The 20,818-nt window shown below is 40.0% G+C and overlaps 1 protein-coding gene across 1 annotated transcript; it reads right to left on the minus strand.

Moving 5' to 3' along the window:
* Window positions 1–142: 142 nt before the first annotated feature.
* Window positions 143–19,960, minus strand: LOC117569263 (protein apterous). The gene is made up of 8 exons (XM_034250363.2): window positions 18,263–19,960; window positions 15,481–15,695; window positions 15,198–15,414; window positions 14,842–14,981; window positions 2,109–2,282; window positions 1,786–2,042; window positions 1,325–1,521; window positions 143–1,245 (listed from the first exon to the last, which is right to left on the minus strand). The coding sequence occupies exons 1-8, from the start codon at window positions 18,299–18,301 to the stop codon at window positions 1,072–1,074; spliced, it is 1,413 nt and encodes a 470-aa protein (XP_034106254.1). The 5' UTR covers window positions 18,302–19,960; the 3' UTR covers window positions 143–1,071.
* Window positions 19,961–20,818: the final 858 nt, after the last annotated feature.

The raw sequence follows: 20,818 nt of genomic DNA on the forward strand, positions 1-20,818 counted from the left end.
GATTCATTTAATATAATTTCATATTTCAGCGTCTCATCATGTGTGGATCGAAGCAAGTAAATTAGCGTAATACTACGACAGATAATAATAATATATATATCTATATATATAGATCGCTTCGTTAAACTAAATTCATCTCTAACTATATAATTTGGGCAATAAATATGAAATTTATATATTAGATTTGTTTATTTAATATGTATGGTAGATATACAATATATATGTATGTATGTATGCATGTGTGTATTCATATGTATACATATATATGTGTATATGTATATATACTATATATAGTATAAGTATTAACAATAATTCTTGTAAGCAATTACTAAGGTTCTAGTACATATTTACAAATGAACGATAGAAATAGAAACAACATTTTTGAGGGGTGCATAAGATCTGATCTCAGACACTGCTACTCGATAAAGAGGATCGATCAATCGATCGATGGAGGAGAAGCTGCTTGGAGGAGTTCTTGTATTTAATCGATAATCAATCTCAAGGTCTGACCGACTGACTGACTTGACTGATTGATTGATTGATTGACTGTTTGAATGGCTAGAAGCAACTACAAAAATACTTAATGCAAACAGCAAACTTGAGGCAGCCCGTCTAAACAACATTCTCTAGGCGTTTGTGTGTGCTTTGTATGTAAATATGTGATGTACATATTGATGTAATTCAATGTCTGTATGTATGCATGTTTGTAAAGGTTTCTCTCTCTCTAGTATTTGAGTATTTTGTGGCCAAGTACGAGTACAACTACTAATCGTCAGTGCCATTCAACAGGTCCGCCAACGAGAGCAGCGCCGGCGAGCAACATCCGTTGTTGCCACTCGATGCGTGCAGCAGTTGCAACTCAATTGCGTAGGCAGCAGCTGCGGCAGCAACCGCTGCTGTTGCCGATGCTGTGGCAGAGGCGGATACGCTGGTGGCATTCGAGTTGGAGGTGGAATTGGAGTTGGAGGCGTTAGTGTTCACATTGCTGGAGTCAGTGTTGCGATGATGTTGCTGCTGCTGCTGTGATTGCTGCTGTTGTTGTTGCTGTTGCTCCCTCTCCCTGAGCAGCTGTTAGTCAAGATTGTGGGGCGGCGTGCTGTTCGCACCGCCCAGCATAAACGATGAGGGACTGTGCACCGAAATGCTATCCAGGTCCAATGTGCCATCGCCCTTCTCCAGCATGCCGCTGCCATCTTGCTTCATCATCATGCGACGCCATTTGGCTCGCGCATTCTGAAACCAAACCTGCCAAAAACAAGAGAGAGATGTTAGTGTTTGTTATGAGTGTCTGTTGTTGTTTGAGTGTTGCAAGAGTATTGCTCACCTGTAGGACTCTCTTTGGTAAACCCGTTTTCTGCGACAATTGCTTCAGATCCTTGGCATCGGGATTGTGATTGATTGCAAAGTAGGACTTCATGGTGCGCAGCTGATGATGCTTGAACGAGGTGCGCATTCGTTTGGTCCGTGATGAGGCGCTCATGTGTGAGCCGCGCCCAAAGTCCACATACTCGGTGTTGAGATCTGTCAAACAAAAAGCAAAAAAAATCAGAAAAAATCACATTTAGTTGTTGTGCAGTTCGCGACTTTTACAGCTTGAGCACAAATGTTTCGGTTTACGACTCGAACATGCGGTTTTTTGAAGCTCGTAAAGGAATACTCGTAAAAACTTTTGGTTCGCTGCACTGGCGCCAGTTTGAACCAGGTTCAGCTAAACAGCAACACAGCTTCAGGTTGCAAGCCATTAAGCAGGTTTTTTATGGCTACTTTTTGGTATTTACAACCTACCTATATTCGCTGTGAATGCCTCGATATCCTTGGGCTTGCGCTTGCGCGGTCTCCCCTTTTGACGCGCCGGCTGCGGCAGTCCGGTTATGACATGCGATGTGGGCACAAAGATGCCCGTAGGAACAATACTACGACTGGGATCCGAGTGCGGACTCGACGAGTCATTGTGCGGCGATCCAAATTGCGTGCTATACGGATATGTGGCACTCATGCTCGACGATGCAGCGTCTCCCTCCCTCGCTATGCTATAGTGTGTTCTGTTGCAGATAGGAACAATCAATCAATTCAGTATTAATGTTAAATAGAAAAGTATATTCACTTACCTGCAATAGATGTGTGCATCGATGATGCCATATTGATCCCCCTTGGTGAGCGGCGTGTGGCACACGGTGCAGCAGAAGCAGTTGACATGAAAGACCAGGTTGCGGGCGCGCATGACCAGCTCGTTGGAGCTTATGGAGGCCAGGCAGCGGGAACAGCGGCGAGTACCAAAAAAACTGCAAGTAAAGAAATACATTTACAACATATTTAGTTTATTTGCAGAAACAATACAAAGTAGAATTAGAAATTAAGAGACTTCAAATTTCATCAATAGAAAAATATAAATTATTCTCTTATTAACTTTAAGAAAAGAATAATGTTTATAATTAGGTATGAAATTTTAAAAAAAATTGGAAATTATTATTAAAATTTATTTAGTAGAATACTTAACATTATATTTGAAATTAATAATGAGTTGCAATGACTTTACACAGATAGAAAAAAATCTATCTTTTTAAGATTTTTTCAATATTAAAAAAAACAATCTTGAAATAAGATTTTTTAGGTTGAAAAAGTCTTGAATCAAGATTTTCATGCTAAATTTGCATTTCAGATTAAAGATTAAGATTAAAAATGAAAAAATCTTTATGAATTTTGTATTCTATATTGAAAAGAAGATTGCAATCGATCGATTTTTCGATCTTAAAAAAAAGAAGCAAAGTATTCAAGCAGTCAGCAAATTATTCTGCATGTATGAAAATAGCAATTGAATTAAGTACTAATCACTTTAATTTATAGACTACAAATCACAAAAACTACAAATTCGCTATTTCTTCATTGTCTCATTGACTTTAATTTTAAAAATTATTGATTTACAAATGTAGTTTTCGTATTCAGCAGAAGTTCTATTGCAATTATTATTGCCGATCTGTCTGATAAATCACAAATATTCTTAAGACAAGTTTGTGCATTTTATAAAAACCTGTTGTCTGATTGCTAGTTGACATAAACTTCTAGATTTTTGCAATTCATAAAGCAAGATTTGTAAAAATTATTTTAATATCTTTTATAGTATTAATCATCATATTATTAAAACATTAACCAGAACTGCCTGAATATATAATATAAGTAAGGCAAGAAAACTTAAAGACAACTATTAAAATGAAGAACTTTAATTTAAATTCAATGCTATTTATGTCTGTCTTTCTGTCTGTCCATCACCCTAAAGACCTATAAATGTAGGTATAACTATTAGAGATACAAAATTTGTGAACTACTTTCACAGTTAGTGAATCAATTTCCGCTGCCTTTGTGCTAGAGTATGTGCAAGTGTAACCCCAAAGCATTCTTGGCTTTTGTTGCCTTTGAACTCGACAACTACTTATGCACAATTATATGGCATGATATTAACAAAAATCGAAGCCTATTTGTTTGGGGCAATAATCTCGGCAGAGCCCAGGGCCAAAATTATGGTGCCTCAGTCGCAGCCTAATAACATGTTTGGTCAGGAAGTTGGCTGAGCTACTGTCGAGAAGCAGTCGCAGTCGAAGTCAGAGGTGCAGGCAAACGGGAGCGGCACAATAGATCGGTTAACAAAACGCCCACTCATCGTCAGTCGTCATCCTCAGTCGTCAGTCGTTAGTCGGCAGTCCTCGATCCTCAATGGCAACGGCAACGTCATCGTCTCAGCAACATCATCTTTAACGTCAGTTGGATATTCGTGCATTTTGCTACTGTTTTCACTTTCGCAAATGACAGATCAAAGATTACCAACATCAGTCATAATCATCGGGGTGTTTTGTCGATTTCGTGCCAAATAATGATGACCCTGGACACAGAGAGTGCCATCCATTCCCAAGTCAAGAGTGTGGCAAAAGGAGAAACATCAAATACGCGAAACACGCGATTTCTTTGACATTAATCAAAATAATTGGCGCATTTCACTCCGACTCCGAATCCGATTCCGACTCAGACTGGCAACTTCGCTCAACAGACTCATTCGCACATCGCAGTCGTTGGGCTAAAATAAAACTGCAGACACAGAGCTGCAACACAAAAACAATTCCATATAAATTTATCATATTTATATAGCGCACTTTTGTGGCATGCCCCTCTCGATGTACTTTGCCTGGCTCCTCTCCTTTGGCTCCCATTTGCATTTCGTTGAAAATGATTTGGGATGTGACGCCGAGATTTTTGTCACATTCACATTCACATTCACATTCACATTCACATTTGGCTTGTCGCACAACTTGTCGCGGGCAAAACACTTGCGAGATATTCTTCAGATACAGTTGGAATTGGAGTCAGAAACGGAGAGTCGCAGACTCTCACTCGATCTTTCACTGTGGCAGCAGCAGCAGCAGCAGCAGAAGAGAGATACCTTGTGCCGCAAGACGCAAGCCCCATAAATAATATTAAACATGGATGCAGCACAGGCAGCGTCAACATCATGCGACTCGACGGCAACAAACGGCGACGCTTTGCCTGCTACCAACTCATAAAACTGTTTCAGACTCGTACAACAACGAGGAGAAGCAGCAGCCGGCGATGCCTTCATTTCGCTGTGGCACTTTATTTCATTCTGAGGCCCCCTCTCCACCTGCCACGCCCCCTTTTTTGTGCCTCAGACGAGCCGAGCAGCGAGAGCGAGTGCGAGAGAAAAATGAATTATGATTATTGCCATGTAAAAGAGCAGGCGAAATGTCAAAGTGACAACGCCTAATATATGATTATGTTTTCGAGCGCTTCGAAATCTGATACTCTCACACACACACACAGTCGCACACTCTCACACACACACACATATTCTGAGTGTGGCCAGCAATTGCAGTCTCAGCTCCAACCGTCAGCTTGTTGATGTGTTGTTGTCGTTGTCGTTGTCGCTGTTTTGGCTTCTGAGTGTTGCCCCAGACAACAACAACAACAACCACGGCAACAACAACGACTATTTCCCACCACACGGCGTACATCAATCCCAACACAACGCGAACTCGGAACTCGACTCCAAACTCGACTCGATCCCGTTGCGAGTGCGATCCCAAAAACAAGAACTCGACCCGGTTGACTGCCTTGGTTAACCGCATCGTTCACTGCTCTTCTGGTTGGTGCTGCTGCTCGATGTTCTTGTTGTTGTTGTTGCTGTTGTCATTGTTGTCCTGCACTTGTTTCGGAGGCGTTGCCCACTTGAAGCGTGCGAAGCTATGACACATGTGAGCATCACCAGCAGCAGCAGCAGCAGCAAAAGTATCACCAGCAACCACAGTAACAGCAGCAGCAACATCAACATCATGCTCTTCATCAGCAGCTGCTGCTGATGCAGCTCTTATGATAGCAAGGCCCTAGACGGTCTACTACCATATTTTATTGAAGTCAAGATTTTTGTTTAGCCTCTGATTACGCCAATAGATAAGTTTGCACTTTCAAGGAGAGGAAAGAGAAGTTGCTGCTGCTCTTGCTGATGTTGCTGTTGCTGTTGGTGGTGGCTTTTTGCTACTTAGACGTGGCTGATAACAGACAACGAAATCGTGGCCAAGTGGCGCGCGGCGTTTGCTGCCACTTGGGCCACTCTCGCGGCCACTCCATGGACAACTCGATGATGCAGCTCCTGTTAAAAACCTGAATAGAGCCGAAGTTTTCAGGGCGGAAATGCATATGGCGAACCGAGAGCTGAGAGCTGAGAGTTGAGTTGAGGAACAGGACACGCTGAAGTGTAAACCGACGTGTGGCGTAACTGCTGCTGCTGTTGTTGCCTCATGCAAAGGGCCTTGCTGCACCAGTTGCTGCATGAGTTTTTTTTTTGGGTGTGTAACGTGAGAGCATTTGTAACGCATTCAGGGATTGCGTTCGCTCTGGATGCGGCGCTGAAGTTTCAAGTGCCACCCGCTGTGGCCGGCTCTTCCGATTACAAGTAGTTTGCCGCTGCCTGCAACGGATTTCCCAGACGTGCCACCCCGTTCACAGCAGCGGCAGCAGTTGCGCGCGCAATGCAAAAAAAAAAGCAGAAAACAGTAAAACAGAAAACACAAACAACACAAAATATTAAATACAAATAAATGTAGTCGTGTAGATTTCGCTGTCGACGGGGATAACGTGAGAGCGCGTCGCAAGTTCGCCCGGGAGGACGTCCCGTGGTGATAATTCGATTCTAGGCCCTTTTTTCTCTTTTGGCCCATGGGTAAACCCCTCTTTGATTCTCCCCTCCCGAGAGCGCCGCCCTGCCTAAACATATACAATAATTATTTGCATTTATGTGTTTTTTTTTTCGCTCTTTACTGTTGAGTGTTGTGTTTTGGTTTTGTTGTGATGACTGTGATCCTGAAATTGCAGCGCGACAAGTTTTTCCTATACGTGTTAAATGCGCTGGAAAATTAGTTTGTATTGCTGTCTTTTTTTATTTTTTATTTTGGTTGGGTTTGCCGCTATGTGGCCGTCGATTAGTTCACTAATCCGCATCTTCTTCTTAAGAAGACATCAATTTTTTTTTTTGGGTTGATGTGTGTGATGTTACAAGCAACGCTTCTTTCTGTTTTTCAAAATGGTTTTACATTTGAGCTTTTACATTTGAATTGTTAAACGTTCTTTAATAGAACTCTTCCGGCTTCCAAGAACCGCATGCTCAGTGAAATTGCATGTATAATTTTATTCGTATTCGTATTTTTATTTTATAGTTTAGCTGATTAGATTAGCGCCCCATTGTTTCAGTTAGCTGCTGGAACGCCGGGTTTTCGTTTTTTGTTTTTTTTTTTATTTAGACCTTAGGGTTTCTTTGGCTGCCTGTGGCGGCTGCTTCTCTTTATATTTTTCTGTGTGTTTTTATTTTTTGGTTGAGCTCTTAAGTGTCGGTTTGCCTCTATGTGCTCTCGCATAAATTCGGCGTAAAATGATTTTTAAAGATGCCCATTAAACATTTTAATTATCGCGCTGCGAGTAGTTTTTCTTCTCTTTTTATATTTTGTTTGTGGCCAAAGAGGGAAGTCAAGAAAGGTTTAGGCATTGAGCAGCGAAGCGAGCAAGTGACCCGCTGCTGCTGCTGCAATGTGGCTTAAACGTCATGGCTGCAGCGCCACCGCCACCGCCACCGCAACTTAATGTGGCTTACAGTGGAATAAATAGCTAGCTCGGTGTTCAAGTGCAAGGGTTAAACGACGAGTTGATATTTGGTTTGAAGAATAGTAGTCATCTATGTTTCAAGCTACTTCATTTGCATTCTAATGTCTGGTTGCGTTTAGCATAATGATATCGCGGCCATCTAATCTGATGTTAACTTCTTGCTGTCATCACAAATATTACTTGATTTATCTGTTCTCTTTATAAACGAGTTGTATATATAATTTTCATAATTTTTTAAAAACATAAAGTGCAACGATGAATAAATGTTAAGAATAAGAAAGCATCGGAAATTTATATTTAAATATTTGGAATTATTTAAGTATTTCCGATCGTAAGAACATGATGTTAGCGATAAACATTAAGGCTATAGATGTCAGCTAATCACTTGAAATTTAGATCCTGAAAAAGTTGAATTCTAAACTCTTTTCATTTAATTCAATCTAACTATTTTGGATCTATACGATAAATAAGGAATTAAGCTGACTGACTTGAAATCCAATCTAATTCTACTGTAAGTTAAGAATAACTAGAAATGCTAGGTATAAATAAATATAACCGATAAGAAAGTAATATAACTTAACATAAATGTTAATAAGAAAATACAATCCGATGAAATCAGATATAAATGAATGTAAAGAAAGATTCGTTAGAATTATTATCATCGGACATTTAGATAGTGAATAATTTTAATTTCGTTTTTCTAATCTAACTATTTCTGATCTATCTAACTAATAATTTCGGATTGTATATTGCTAATGTTAAAAATAAATACTATCAACTTGAATGTACATACATTTCAAAAATCAGATAATTTTAATCTTTATATTGTCAAATTCATTTACATTATTATATCAACTGTTGGTTGATCTATTTAGCCTTTATTGTTAATGCTTTTTACTCTGATATTTCTAATACATAGCATATTGCAAATAACATCTTGCTATGGATAGAATTACTACTTAGTTGAACTAACAATAAGAGTTGAGGTTTGTCATGAGATATTAAAAAAAAGAGGATGTATATAAACAATAAAAATTAGCATCATAATGGCTTGTTAATTTAGCATATTTGCTATCCCGTTAATCTAATCCAATTCTGTCATATTTCTGTCAACACAATCGCTGACTCGGTGCTTATTTGCCTCATCTTTGTTTTATTGATAATAGCTATTTATCTAAGCTTATTATTTCTGATCGCTTATTTAGCTATTCTCAGCCATTGTATGGCGCGTTTTTGCCTCGATGTTGGGTGTTGACGATGGCGCTACATGGGATCGCTGACAAGTGCTCATAAAAAATAAATACTGCGCTTTTTTCTCAGCCTCCATCTCGCTCTTCCTTTCCCTTTCCCTCGCTCTATCTCTCTCTCATTCTTTCTGGCAGTTTTTGTCCCTTGTGCATGCCGCAACATTGCTCAAGTTTTTGATGACGCCACATAGAGTGAAGTGCCTTGGTGCTGGTTTTTTTTTATTTAAGGTGAATCTGTGGCAGGGAAAGGGGGCAAGGGTTAGGAGGCAAGTGGGGGGTGGTGCGGCCAGTGGCTAGAACATAAAAAAACGTCGTGAGATAGAATCATTAAACTGTTTGGCTGTTTAAGACGTCGCTCTCGCTCTGCCTCTTTTTTATCTCCGTTTTTTTTTTGTTTTCTTTCAAGTTTTTGTTGTTGTTGCTTCTCTGTTTACTTAATGAATTCTGTAAGTTTTCTATACATTTTTTGTGTCTTGTGTTTTTCGCATGGGGCGCGCTTCTTTGAGCAACGAGAAATTATTTTTATTGCATAACGCGCGATTTCAGGTTGGCCATAAATTTGGTGCTCGAGTATCTTTGCCACTCGTTGGCCACAATTAAATGGACGCGCTTCGCTGACTTTCCAAACTGTAAACATTTTATGCCAAACTTTTCCCTACCCTCGTCTCTATCTTTCTTTCTTTTTTTCTCCCTCTGGCTGCCCTTTTTCTCCCTCGATGTTTTTTTCTCTCTAGTCGCTGATTAAGACATTTCGCCACAAGATGAAGAGACGAACGCATCTTATTCGTTTTACTTGTTTTATATATTTTTTCCATCGTTGTGTTTTTTTTATGATGTTTCCCTTTGGTTTTGGGGCAGCTCGCAGTCCGCTCTGATAACGAAGCCAATCAGCAATTTTCCTTAGACCTCTGTCTCGGCAATAAGAACGTTTCTGACTTTGCGCTTCTCACTCGGAGGCCACATAAAAATTATGACACTCTCCCTCTCTCTTGCTGTGGCTCTGGCGCTTTATGGCAGAAGCCCCAGTGAGTGCAACATGAGAGTGTGTGTATGTGAGAGTGTGTATTAAGATGCTGAGCCGATAAAGCAGCTCCGAGGCAGATGCTACCCGGCCTTATCCGGCATGCCATCAGCACAACATCATCTTGATAGATAAGACGCGAACTGAGCTGAGTTGGATGGGATGCAATGGGTTGGAATGGGTTGGAATGGGTTGGAGACTAGCTGTGCTGCGACTTTTATGACGTTGCCGCTGCTCTGGCAGGATGGCCACGAAATATGCAGAAACGAGGTGACAGCTAACAATTTTTATTATTTCTCAGCAGTTGCTGCCGTTGTTGGCAGCGAAACGAGAATTGCGGAGCGAAACAGGTACATTGCCTGATTGTAAAATGTCAACGAGTGCTTGCTGACTGGCTTAAAGCAACAGCTACAACAACAAGCAGCAATAAGTAGGAAAGCTACAGTCGAGTGTGCTCGACTGTGAGATACTCGGTACCCATTTTGAATAAAAACAAAACAGTGCGATATTATTCTTAAAATATACTAAATTAATATACCGCAAAAATACTGAAATATACCAATAAATATATTCGGTACTTTGATATAGTAATATATTCAAAATATACCATAGAGTGCAATATATACCATTTTGAATAAAAATAAAAGAAAAATGCCTAATTAATACATCACGAAAATGCTTAAATATACCAGAGATTATATTCGGTATATTGGTATGAATCAAGTACTAGATTTAAAATATAGAATAGAGCGCAAAATATACCAGATTGTCATCCAACTAAGACCCGTAATACTATAAGAAGGAAATTTTTCCCATACAAAAGTTTTTCATTTATTTCTTTCTACACTTTAAAAATTTTTATCTGATCGCAACCATATTTTCAGAAATTATAACCACTGTAGTTATTGTTGTATATACCAAAAATCGGACCGACAGACAGACGGACATTGCTATTATTATTATTATTATTGACGCTGATCACGAATACTATACATACTCTATGGGGTCGGAGATCCCTTCTTCTGTATTTTACATACATTTTTTTCAGGCACAAAGTTATAATACCCTTATACTCTAATGGTAGCGGGTATAAAAAGCCAATAGCCAACAGAGTCGGACCGAAGTCGGAGTTGCAACTGCAACAAGGCGACGGCTGGCAGCGGTTTTAGATTTTTTGTGCCGTTGTCGTTGCCGTTGCCAGTCTCTAGAGTAATCCACTAAAATCCAATTATTTGCTTTGCGAGCTTAAAACCTAAACAACAAAATTATGACCAGGCTCAAACAGAGAGTGGGCAAAGAGGGGAGAAGAAAGAGGGGCAACACACGAGCATAGTTAACACCGCCAAACAAACCAACAACAACAACAACTGAGACGGCGATGCCGAACATATGTTTTGATGGCCAGATTACTGCGTCAAAATAAAAAAAAAAGCATACTGAATACACTCAAACACTCATGCACTCATTCGAATACTCGTTCGCATACTAACTCAGATCTAAGCGGGTCTTGAACGAACTCTCGGCCGGGTTTTGCGGTAGCCGATGTGACATGTGTTTTTGGTGCTTATCAGATGCTTTGTTTTAAGTTTATTGCCATCAAAAGTCCGCTTATTGCATGCCACAAATTTGTTAAGACTTTGGCTTTCATTTTGTTTTGTTGCACTGGCAAGGCCATTGCATCAAATGCATAGTGAATGCAAAGTGTTTTAAATGCTAAGCACACAAAAAGCTACATAAAGTCCAAATATGCTTGATCGGCTTTGGCAGTAAGGCGTCTTTAAGTGCTGGAGATAACAAATCTGCTAGCAATATTCATAAAGTCAATATGCATTTGAATTTTCCTATGCCTGCATTTAATTTGAGCCAAGTAATATTAAAGCCGTAAAATTGGCAATTAATTGCTGTTGTGTTTCAATTTAATTTGCTGGAATTATTAACGTAAGTGATATACTTAAGATGCTACAGCAACGATTAATAGTTATAATTCAGTATTTACATTGTTAGATTTTCTTAAGTTGCATTCAGAATTGTGTTGTTAAATGAATCCAGTATGAAGCTTAAAATGGCAATACATTTACAATTGGCTTGAATTTAAGTAGGCGGAACTATTTTATTCGTACTTATTTGATATAGTTACGATTCATTTGTAATAGATGTAACAAAAGAATGGTTAAAAAAATAAATTTAAATTTTTTTTGCTTCGAGTAAATGTACTGAAATTATTATATTATATAGATGCAATAGCCACAATTTTTATTAAATGAATATTAAGTAATAGTCTGGCGAAGAAAAACTACACTTAAATAAGTAAAGTATTTTGCATTTGATTTTAAATATATATAATAATAACTCCGATTAGATAAAAATTGTAGAAGTTGTTTAAGAAAATATTTTGTATGTAAAAAAACCGCTACTGCAATATGGTCTTAGCTGCTGTGGGTGAAAATCTGTTTTCAATATAGAACTATACCAACATACCAAGAAAAAAGTCTTCGATATATAATACTTGATTCTCTTTGATGGTGAAAAATGACAAAAACTAATGTTTGTAAATTATACTGCTAATCACTACCATTTGATATTATTAACTTTTGAAAATATATTTTTATGTATAACTATTTCACTTCTAAAACAATTATTATATTACTCAAATTACCTTCCGTAACAATTTAAATCTATCATTTAATGTTTTCGCTGCTGGTTCAGTTAGTAGATATGTCGTGATTTCTTTGACTGCTTCTCTTTTTATAATATTTATGTAATTTATTTAATATACGATTGAAATTTATATGCTTTAACCGTCAAAATAATTGTTAAACATGCCAGCTTCTATTCACAACTATAATGTAGATTAAAGACTCAAATGTGCACTTTGATGTCGATCTGTGATTGTGCACAAAGTTGTCATGCGGCTTCAATTGAAATATTTTTGCAAGTTGCCAACAACAACATTTATGACACGAATGTTTGTGTGAGTGTGTGTGCGTGTGTTTGAGTAATTATTTTTCAATAATTACAGTTTGACCTGCGTTGACCGCAGACATGAGAGTGAAATTCAATGGAAATATCGATGGAAATAAATGCGATGAAATGTTTTTCAATAAGCTGGGCAATAAATGAAAAGTCAAATCAAACAAGTCAAAAGTCTGATTAGAGAGAGAGAGAGAGAGAGAGAGAGATAGAGAGAGAGAGAGAGAGATAGAGAGAGAGAGAGAGAGAGAGAGAGAGAGAGAGAGAGAGAGAGAGAGAGAGAGAGCGAGAGCGAGAGACAAACAGAAATTTATCCGTAAGTGTGCTTAAACATTATTTTGATATTTTTGGCTATTGATTTCAGCTTTTCAATTATGCACAAAGACGAAGCAGTAGCAAAGAGAAACATGTGTTTTTATTTAATATGATTTGAATGTGAAAAATGTCTTCTGTGTGTTTTTCAGTGTTTTCAAATTTTGAACAAAACATGAATTTATTGCAGCGATGCGTTCATACGTTTTTCTCATTGGGTCGCCGCAAAACACCCACAAGATTTTTGTCCCCGTGCAGAGTTAACGGTGCATAGTAAGGCATAAATTTTGCCTGGCCCCCAAACATGCCCCTCCTCCACCTCTTCCCCTCCTCCACCAGCTCAGCCCCTGCGCGTTGACTTTTTGTCGACTTGGCGTTGTCATATTTGACATCAGCTATATAAATCAACAAAGAATGTCGTTGTCATTGTGCGTGCAGAGAGGGGGGAGCATCGGAGTGGAGAATAGAAAGAGGAGGGGGAGGGAGAGGGGGCTGCAATTTGATTGATAATAGCGAGCAGCGACGAGCAGCCCAAAAGCCGACGGAATGAAACGAAATGAAACATTACGGCGGAATGGATTGTGGATTGGACTCTGTGTATGACATGAAGCGCATCCCCATGCCCCCTCTCGGAAAGAAAAAAAAAACGCTGACAGATCGACCCGAGACTCCGAGCGGCAGCGGAGCGAAGCGGTTGGCGTTGGGGATCAGACATCGAAGCAGCCTGCTTGCAGCATCAACTGCAACAGTCTCCGTCTCTCTCCGTCTCCATCTCCATCTCCAAGTTCAACTCCAACTCCAGCTAAACAACTCCGATGTGCGTCTCCGATTCGGAGATCTGCGATCGGCGACTGCGACTCCGACTCCGACTGCTGACTGCGTACTATTTGAAATATGGAGCGGTAATAAATGTCACAAGAATCATTTGAGAGGAAATACGAGTGACGAGCGTGACTTGCTTGGATTTATGGTGCATAGTATGTTTGTATAGTTTCTCTGTGTATGTGTGTTGCATGTTGCATGCCTCAGCCTGTTTGTTGTTGGCTTCTTTTTGGGGCCGCTTGAATGATAAACTTTTTGATTTACGCAGCCCGTTGGGCAGGTGTTGTTCATCGTTGTTGAGGAAAACTTTTGACGCTGGCAACTTGCAACTGCAGCAACTTGCAACCGGCAGTGGCAGCAGCAGCAGCAGCGGCAGCTTTAATTGCCGCTCGAGCAGTTCCCTAACAAATTGTAGGCGTTGTTGTGCACAATTGAAAGAAATGCTTGTCTACACCCAGCTAAAACAAATGCTGCTCTTTCGCTCGCACAGTCTTTGTCTCTAAAATTTGGCATAATTATAACGAGTTTTACTTTAACATTTTGTTGTTGTGTGTGTGTGTGTGCTCTTCCCCCTTTAGTTGCTGTTGTTGTGCTAATCTCGCGTGTTTGCTGCACGTTGGTGCGGCGCGTGAAATTGCAGTTGCAATTGCAGCTTCCTAGCAAGTGTGGAGGCCACAACAGAAGTTGAAGCAACGGCAACGGCACCCACCCAAGCGCAGAGTGTCAACCTCAAAAAGCGACGTCGAGGTTTTTGGCTTTAAGACTGCAGCAACGTGCAGCGTGCAACGTGCAACAGCGCATCTAGCGTGCGCCGAGGTGAGCGAGCGTTGAAGTCGCGTTCTTGAGAAACACCGCGGAATGGGAATTCAAACAGCAGAACACACGCAGGCCCATTCAACCAGGCGCAGCTCCGCAGTAGCCGCTGGAGGAGCAGCAGCGGTGTAGAGGTGAAGATACTTATATGTAGTAGGAGGCAACTGCAACTGCAACTGCCACTGTCTTGGCTGTCGCGGTCTCGGTCTGCTTCTTGGCAGCAGCGTCACCTAGCCATAGCCTTCGCACAGTGGTGCAAAAACAATGCATGCATAAATATTTCATTTGCGTGTTTGGAAATCATTTTCTAGTCAATGTCTTGGCATGCAGTTCGAGGCTTTATCTGATTCATCACAGTCACCCTTTCCCCTCTCGCCTTTACACTTGCGATCGCTTCTCAGAATAGAGCCACATCACATTAGAGTCAGAGTCAGAATGAGCGTCGGAATTGGCACTCTCTGAGTATATTGCGGAGTTTGTTATTTAAGTACGACTTACCTATAATAATCGTTTTTGCAATAAATGTTGCCATCACGTGAGTAACATGAGGATTCCCGTTCCAGCGGCTGCCGACATGCATAACACTGCAAGCAGCTGGCATGCCAGCGTTTTTCCACAGCGGAGAGGTAGAAGCGATCCTGCAATGAAGCATCACAAACTTAGACTTAGACTATATCTATACATATAAAATAAACGACTATTTCCTCCCAACAATTATGATTCTTAGTAAGCCGGTAATGAGTATTATGTTTAAGCATAAATACGTAAATTCTTTTGCTGCGCTGTCATTATTTTAATTGCACAAATAAATCGAGCATTAAATTTTGCAGTTGCCGTCGGAATCGGCTTCTTACCTGTATTTGTCGGCCACAGCCAGCGCAATCGTCGGGATTGCGGGTTACTTTGCTATCGTTGGTGGATTCGGGGCTGCTGGGTGGTCCAAAGGGTTCCGTTTTGAATGATATGCCCGATGTGGTCTCATCGCTAACCTCCGTGCAATCCGTGCGACTGCGGCTAATTGAGAATTTTGCCGTCGAGTCCTCGAATGTGGCGCGATCGGCGGTCTCATAGCTATAGCGTGAGATATATATATATATCAGTTCTAGCTTGATATATCAGTTCTAGATTCAAACTTACCTTCTATATGACTCGCTGCCGTATGCATTGCCAAATGGCTTTGTACTGTGATCACAAATATCTGGACACGATGAGGATGTGGAGCATGTGCGAAACAATGGATGATTATTATTTGCACCTGCAGCACTGCCACATTGATTGCTCCCTTGATGTGCTACAGGTGGTGTTGGACTTTTCTCCCTTGCGCCGGGCCCAAGAAATCTTGCGCTCTGCTGCTGCAAATGTCCAAAAGACAAAAAATATAGTTGTAGTTCAATTTAGTTATATTTTTTCTTTTCATTTTTGAAGTTGGGGTCTTTGACGGCTCATTGCTGTGTCACTCAGCTCTGAAATTTTTCACAAATTTCAAAGGATGAGCCTGGCCACAAATGATGCATGAAATTTTCAATGGCGGCACAGCACAGCATACAAAAGTTAATTTCAATTAAGCAAACTTTTGCAGCGTTTTTCCACGAAAAACGTTGCGCGACATTTGAAGAGCAAGGCAGATGTGTGAGTAAGTGAAACAGGCGACAAAATAACGACAGATCCCGAACAACAACAACAACTCTCCCCCAGACAAGACATTCATTGAAAAATCCAAGAGATCACAGACCATATAATACGAGTATGAATACTCGAGTACATTATTTCAAGTACGAAACGGAGCGCAGACATCTTGAAAAAAGAGAAAAAGAAAAAAGATATACCATAATAATATTGTGTACAGACGATTTGCTTAGCCGGGTATCATCGATGCTCCAGTTTACTTATTTTTGATTAATTAGTTGAAAATAGATTTCAACTGTGTTGGCTGCGCAAAGTTATAAGGATGACAGGTTTCTATCCCCCAAACGAAAATGCGAACGCGAAAAATAAAATGCGAAAACTTCAGATTTGTACATTGCGTATTTTTTGATTTGCCAAGAAATTATTGCGCTTGCTTGTTGAAATTTACAACCATTTTGTTGTTTCGACTCTGCACAAGTGTGTGTGTGTGTGTATCTGGGATGTTGTCTCTGCTTTTTGGGGGAACATGCAATTACCTTTAGGGGCAATTGCAGTACCAAAGCATAAAGCAATGCTACCGAATTCGTGCTCAGCCATTTTTGCTAGATATTTCAGCATCTGTTTTTGTTTTTTTTTTTTTATGTTTGTCCATACAACTAAAATAGCCAATGGCTAGCTGCAACAACAAATCACAACTGACAAGATAGTATAACCACATTTTTATGGCTACATTGATTTTGTTGCTTTTGTGTTTTTGGTGCAACATGATGGCTTGATTTGCTTGCAACCAGTCCATAAACATAAAACTTGGCCACATTACACAAGTCATGCCTATAATGCTTACGAAATTCATTGAAAATATTGTTTTAATAGAGAGTTAACTAATGCAACATAACTTAAACATAACAACTCTATTATAAATCAAAATATTTATGTTTGATTCAATAAGTTATTTTCAGTATAAGTAAATAATAATTTGCAAAAACAACTCTATTATGAATCAAAATATATATACTTCCTTCGAGCGGTTATTTTTTAATATAAGTAATCAATAATTTGCAAAGACAACGACTCCATTATAAATCAAAATATTTATACTTTCTTGTAGCAGTTATTTTAAATGCACTAATAAATGTATTGCCGAAAATCGTTTAAGTTTCTTTTTTCAAATCTGTAAATTTTTTATTACCAAAATGAAACCCGAAGTAATCAATACTTTTATTTTCATTTCGAAAATTGTGATAACATAGCAAAATGATCCTTAAATCATTATATTCGAACGATATAAATTTCATGCCTCAACTGTTAGAAGATTTATTCAATTTGAGGTTTATAATTTTCTAAAAAAAACTAATCTGAGCTGCTGATAAATGAAATTCTCAAAATGTGCACATCATCTTAGTATTTATTTTGTATACAGTACGTATGTATGTAATAATTTTCTAGGAATGCCATTATCATGACATTCAGCAAAGTTCGTGTGAAATCCGATTAAGCACGCAAGATTATATTAAGATTGAAATTTGCTTCGGGTGTCGCTTTTTGTGAAGATATTGCAACTCAATACAAAGCAGATTCTGTGAAAAGAATGGATTACAAAACTAAAACAATTATGAATACTGCAAGAATTGAAACTAATCCAACATAAATTACAAGTTTCAGAATTTCAGCTTTGTCTACTTGACGTATACGTAATATGACAGTTGCTGTTTGAATTGCATTCAAATGATTAAGAAATCTAGCACTGACAGAAATCAATTGTAGAAACGAGTAGATGATAAACAAATTGACAGAGTTGGAAACTTGATTCTCATGCTGCATATCTGTGATCTGTGTGCAATAGAAGCTCATCTCGATTGATCTTGTGTTATCGACAGATGATGATTATGATGATGATGACAACCACAAATACAACAACTAATCGTCGTGCTCTCAAAATGTATTCAAATGAAATATGCACAAGGGGGTTTTGCTTATCGCCGTCGCGTTGTCGTTGCGTTGTCTCTGCGTTGTCGTTATCGTTGTCTCCTCATTGGAGGAGCAGTAGGAGAAGGAGAGGGCGGAGTGTAGCTTTTGGTCTGGCATTGATAACATTTGTAACCCGAGCGCGAGATAAATCACAAATTAATCAGCACTCACAGACCTGCTGCTGCTGACTCAAAATTGTCTATAGAATGAAGCACAAACTAGAGAGAGAGGAACCCAGAGAGTGGGGTCAGTTGTTGGGGACTGATCGAACTTTAAACTGTTAAGTTTGATTTGTTTTTTATTTAAGAGATGTTTCGATGCTTACCCAATGCATCACAGGGCGCTCTTCGGTGCAGACGCCCATGTGCGTCTTTTGGAATGACACGAGGTCTATTTCCAACGATGATGATGTCTGTCTGGTGTATGTTTGTTTTGTTGTTGTTTGTTGGCTGTGTTTTATTGTTTTTTGTTGCTGTCAATGTTTGCTAATATATCCTGAAGGCTTTTCGATTGGTTTATTGGTCCAGTAATCCCTTTGTTTTGTGGCGGCGTTTTGTCTTATAAGATATTTAATGGATTTATACCCGATATACCCGATATATAAGCATATGCACGATATACTTTAATATATTAGATTTGTGTGTATGTCGTTCACTTGACACTTGGTTGTCTCAATTCATGAAACAACACAATTTACGAGCGAGTTTGCTAAACATCAAATCACTGAACATCGATTTATAGGTTTAACATTTTTACGATCGGATTCTTTATTTCTTTTTTTTTTTGATGTGTGCCAAATGTTGTCGTCAGCAAGGAAACTTCTTCTTATACAATTATAAGGTATTTAGTGTTGTGTATTTTGTTGTTTTGCATTTACATATATATTTCACTAAATACGTTTTGCATTGATATTCTCATTCGCTTGTATTTAATTTATTTGAATTTCAACTTCAAGGTAATTTAAGGAACATTTGGGTTTTAGATGACACGCACACACACGAACACACACACACAGAGAAACACTTGTCTTCTCGTTGACTTGTTAGCAGGTAAAGTTGACTTGTTTTAGACAGCCGCTCCTGAACGATATTAAAAAACCCCGACACGGGACACGGACTCGACTCCCGAGATCGACACCGGTTGCAATGTCAAACGATAACAGAACGAAAAGTCCCAGATCCCCGAAAATTAATTTATGACATTAATTTACGAGACAGCGCGAGAATGGCACTCCGAAATTGAGTTGGTAGACATACACGACATACACGTAGCAAATGTATATAGTTGTTTAGTAGTAGTAAAAGGTCGGTCCACTGTTCGCTGGTCAGTCTCTGTGTGTTCCTACGGCAGCCCCAGAAGATGCGTGCTGCTGATAAGGCATTAGAGAGCAGCGGCAGAGACGTAGACGAAGACGGAGGCAGTTGCGGATGCGCTCGGCTTGTCCGCCTTTCAGTTCACTTTGGTTCAGTTGAGCTCTGTTCGGTTCTGTTTATTGCCGATTGTGTTTGAGTATGTTTTTTATTTCGTTTCGTTTTTGATAACTAAATAAGAATTTGAATTGGACGTGGACGGTCTCGCAGCTGCGTTCTTGATCTTGCTGTGTTGTGTTCCGTGTTTGCGCTGCGAATACAATTCGTTGTCATTCAGTCACCAAAACCAACCGACGGCACTTGTATTATGTGGTATTGAAGTATTGCGATGCCGTCGTAATCAGCGAGGTTAAAGGTTACACCCGCGGCAAACACAAACGATGCTCGGCCAGAATTCTATTTCAATGTCTCTCTTTTGTATTTTTTTATAAAGTGTTATACTGTTGTTGTTGTGGGAAAAAACAAACGAAAAAAACGTTGCGAACCGAGAGCGACGTATGAGCGACTGTTGTTGTTGCCACGCGTTTTGAAACTAAGCTGCCACAAACGAAATGAAAACTCGCGTTACGTTGCGTTGCGTCGCGTTGCGATCCGATTCGATTCGATTCGAAACTTCCGCGCAGACAACCAGTCAGCGTAGCGGCGTATTACTGTGTGTTTGTGGCCTGCAGCAGCGGATTCACACAAGCTTCAAACTCAGACGACGACCCGCTCTTTCCGGCACTAACACTGACACACAGTCACACACACACATACGTACACAATTCAACTGAATCAACCACCTTTCGTTGTATCTCGCTTGCACTCGTCGGCTCTCGCTGCCAATGCGGCATTCGCTCTCTTTTGTGCACTGCTCTCGCTCTCTCGTGCGTTATGCACACACAGCAAATGGCGGCGCTCTCAGCTGATTTGTGTTTGTATGCCTTTCTCGCTCGCACGCATACTGCAAGTGCCGTTTGAGGGCGTGGTGTTGTCGTCGTCGTTATTGTTGTTGTTGTCGTCGTCGTCAGTCAACTGTGTGTTGACTCTGTGTGTGCTGCTGTTGCGGCTGCTGCTGCTTCAGCTTCAGCTTCTGCCGCTGCCTGCCCCCGCTGGCAAAGAGTTGGGGGCACGATGGCTGGCTGCCAAACATGAATAATGCAACAGCAACAGCAACATCAGTGGCAGTGGCGGTGGCAGCAACGGTGGCAGCAGCCGCCGATTGTGGCATCACTTGGACCCCATGACAGGAATTTTGCGCTCGCTGGCAAAAGATGTTGGCTGGCTGGCTGCTGGCTGCTGGCAGCCTTGCTAACCAACAACTAAGAAGACGTTGCTTGTCTCTCTTGTTGTTGTTGTTGTTGTTGGTGTTGTTTCGTTATTCTTGTTGTTGTACGTTGTATATGCGTTTGCCTTTGGCATCTCTAAGGCTGGCCTCCTTCAGTACTTTTGCTGTTGCTGTTGCTGTAAAAGGCAAAAAGTTTTGAAGAAAATCGAGCAGGTCTTATTTATTTAGATTTTTTCTTTTGCCA

This window comes from Drosophila albomicans, chromosome 3 (assembly GCF_009650485.2).
Source record: "Drosophila albomicans strain 15112-1751.03 chromosome 3, ASM965048v2, whole genome shotgun sequence".
NCBI classification, from domain to species: Eukaryota; Metazoa; Arthropoda; class Insecta; order Diptera; family Drosophilidae; genus Drosophila; species Drosophila albomicans.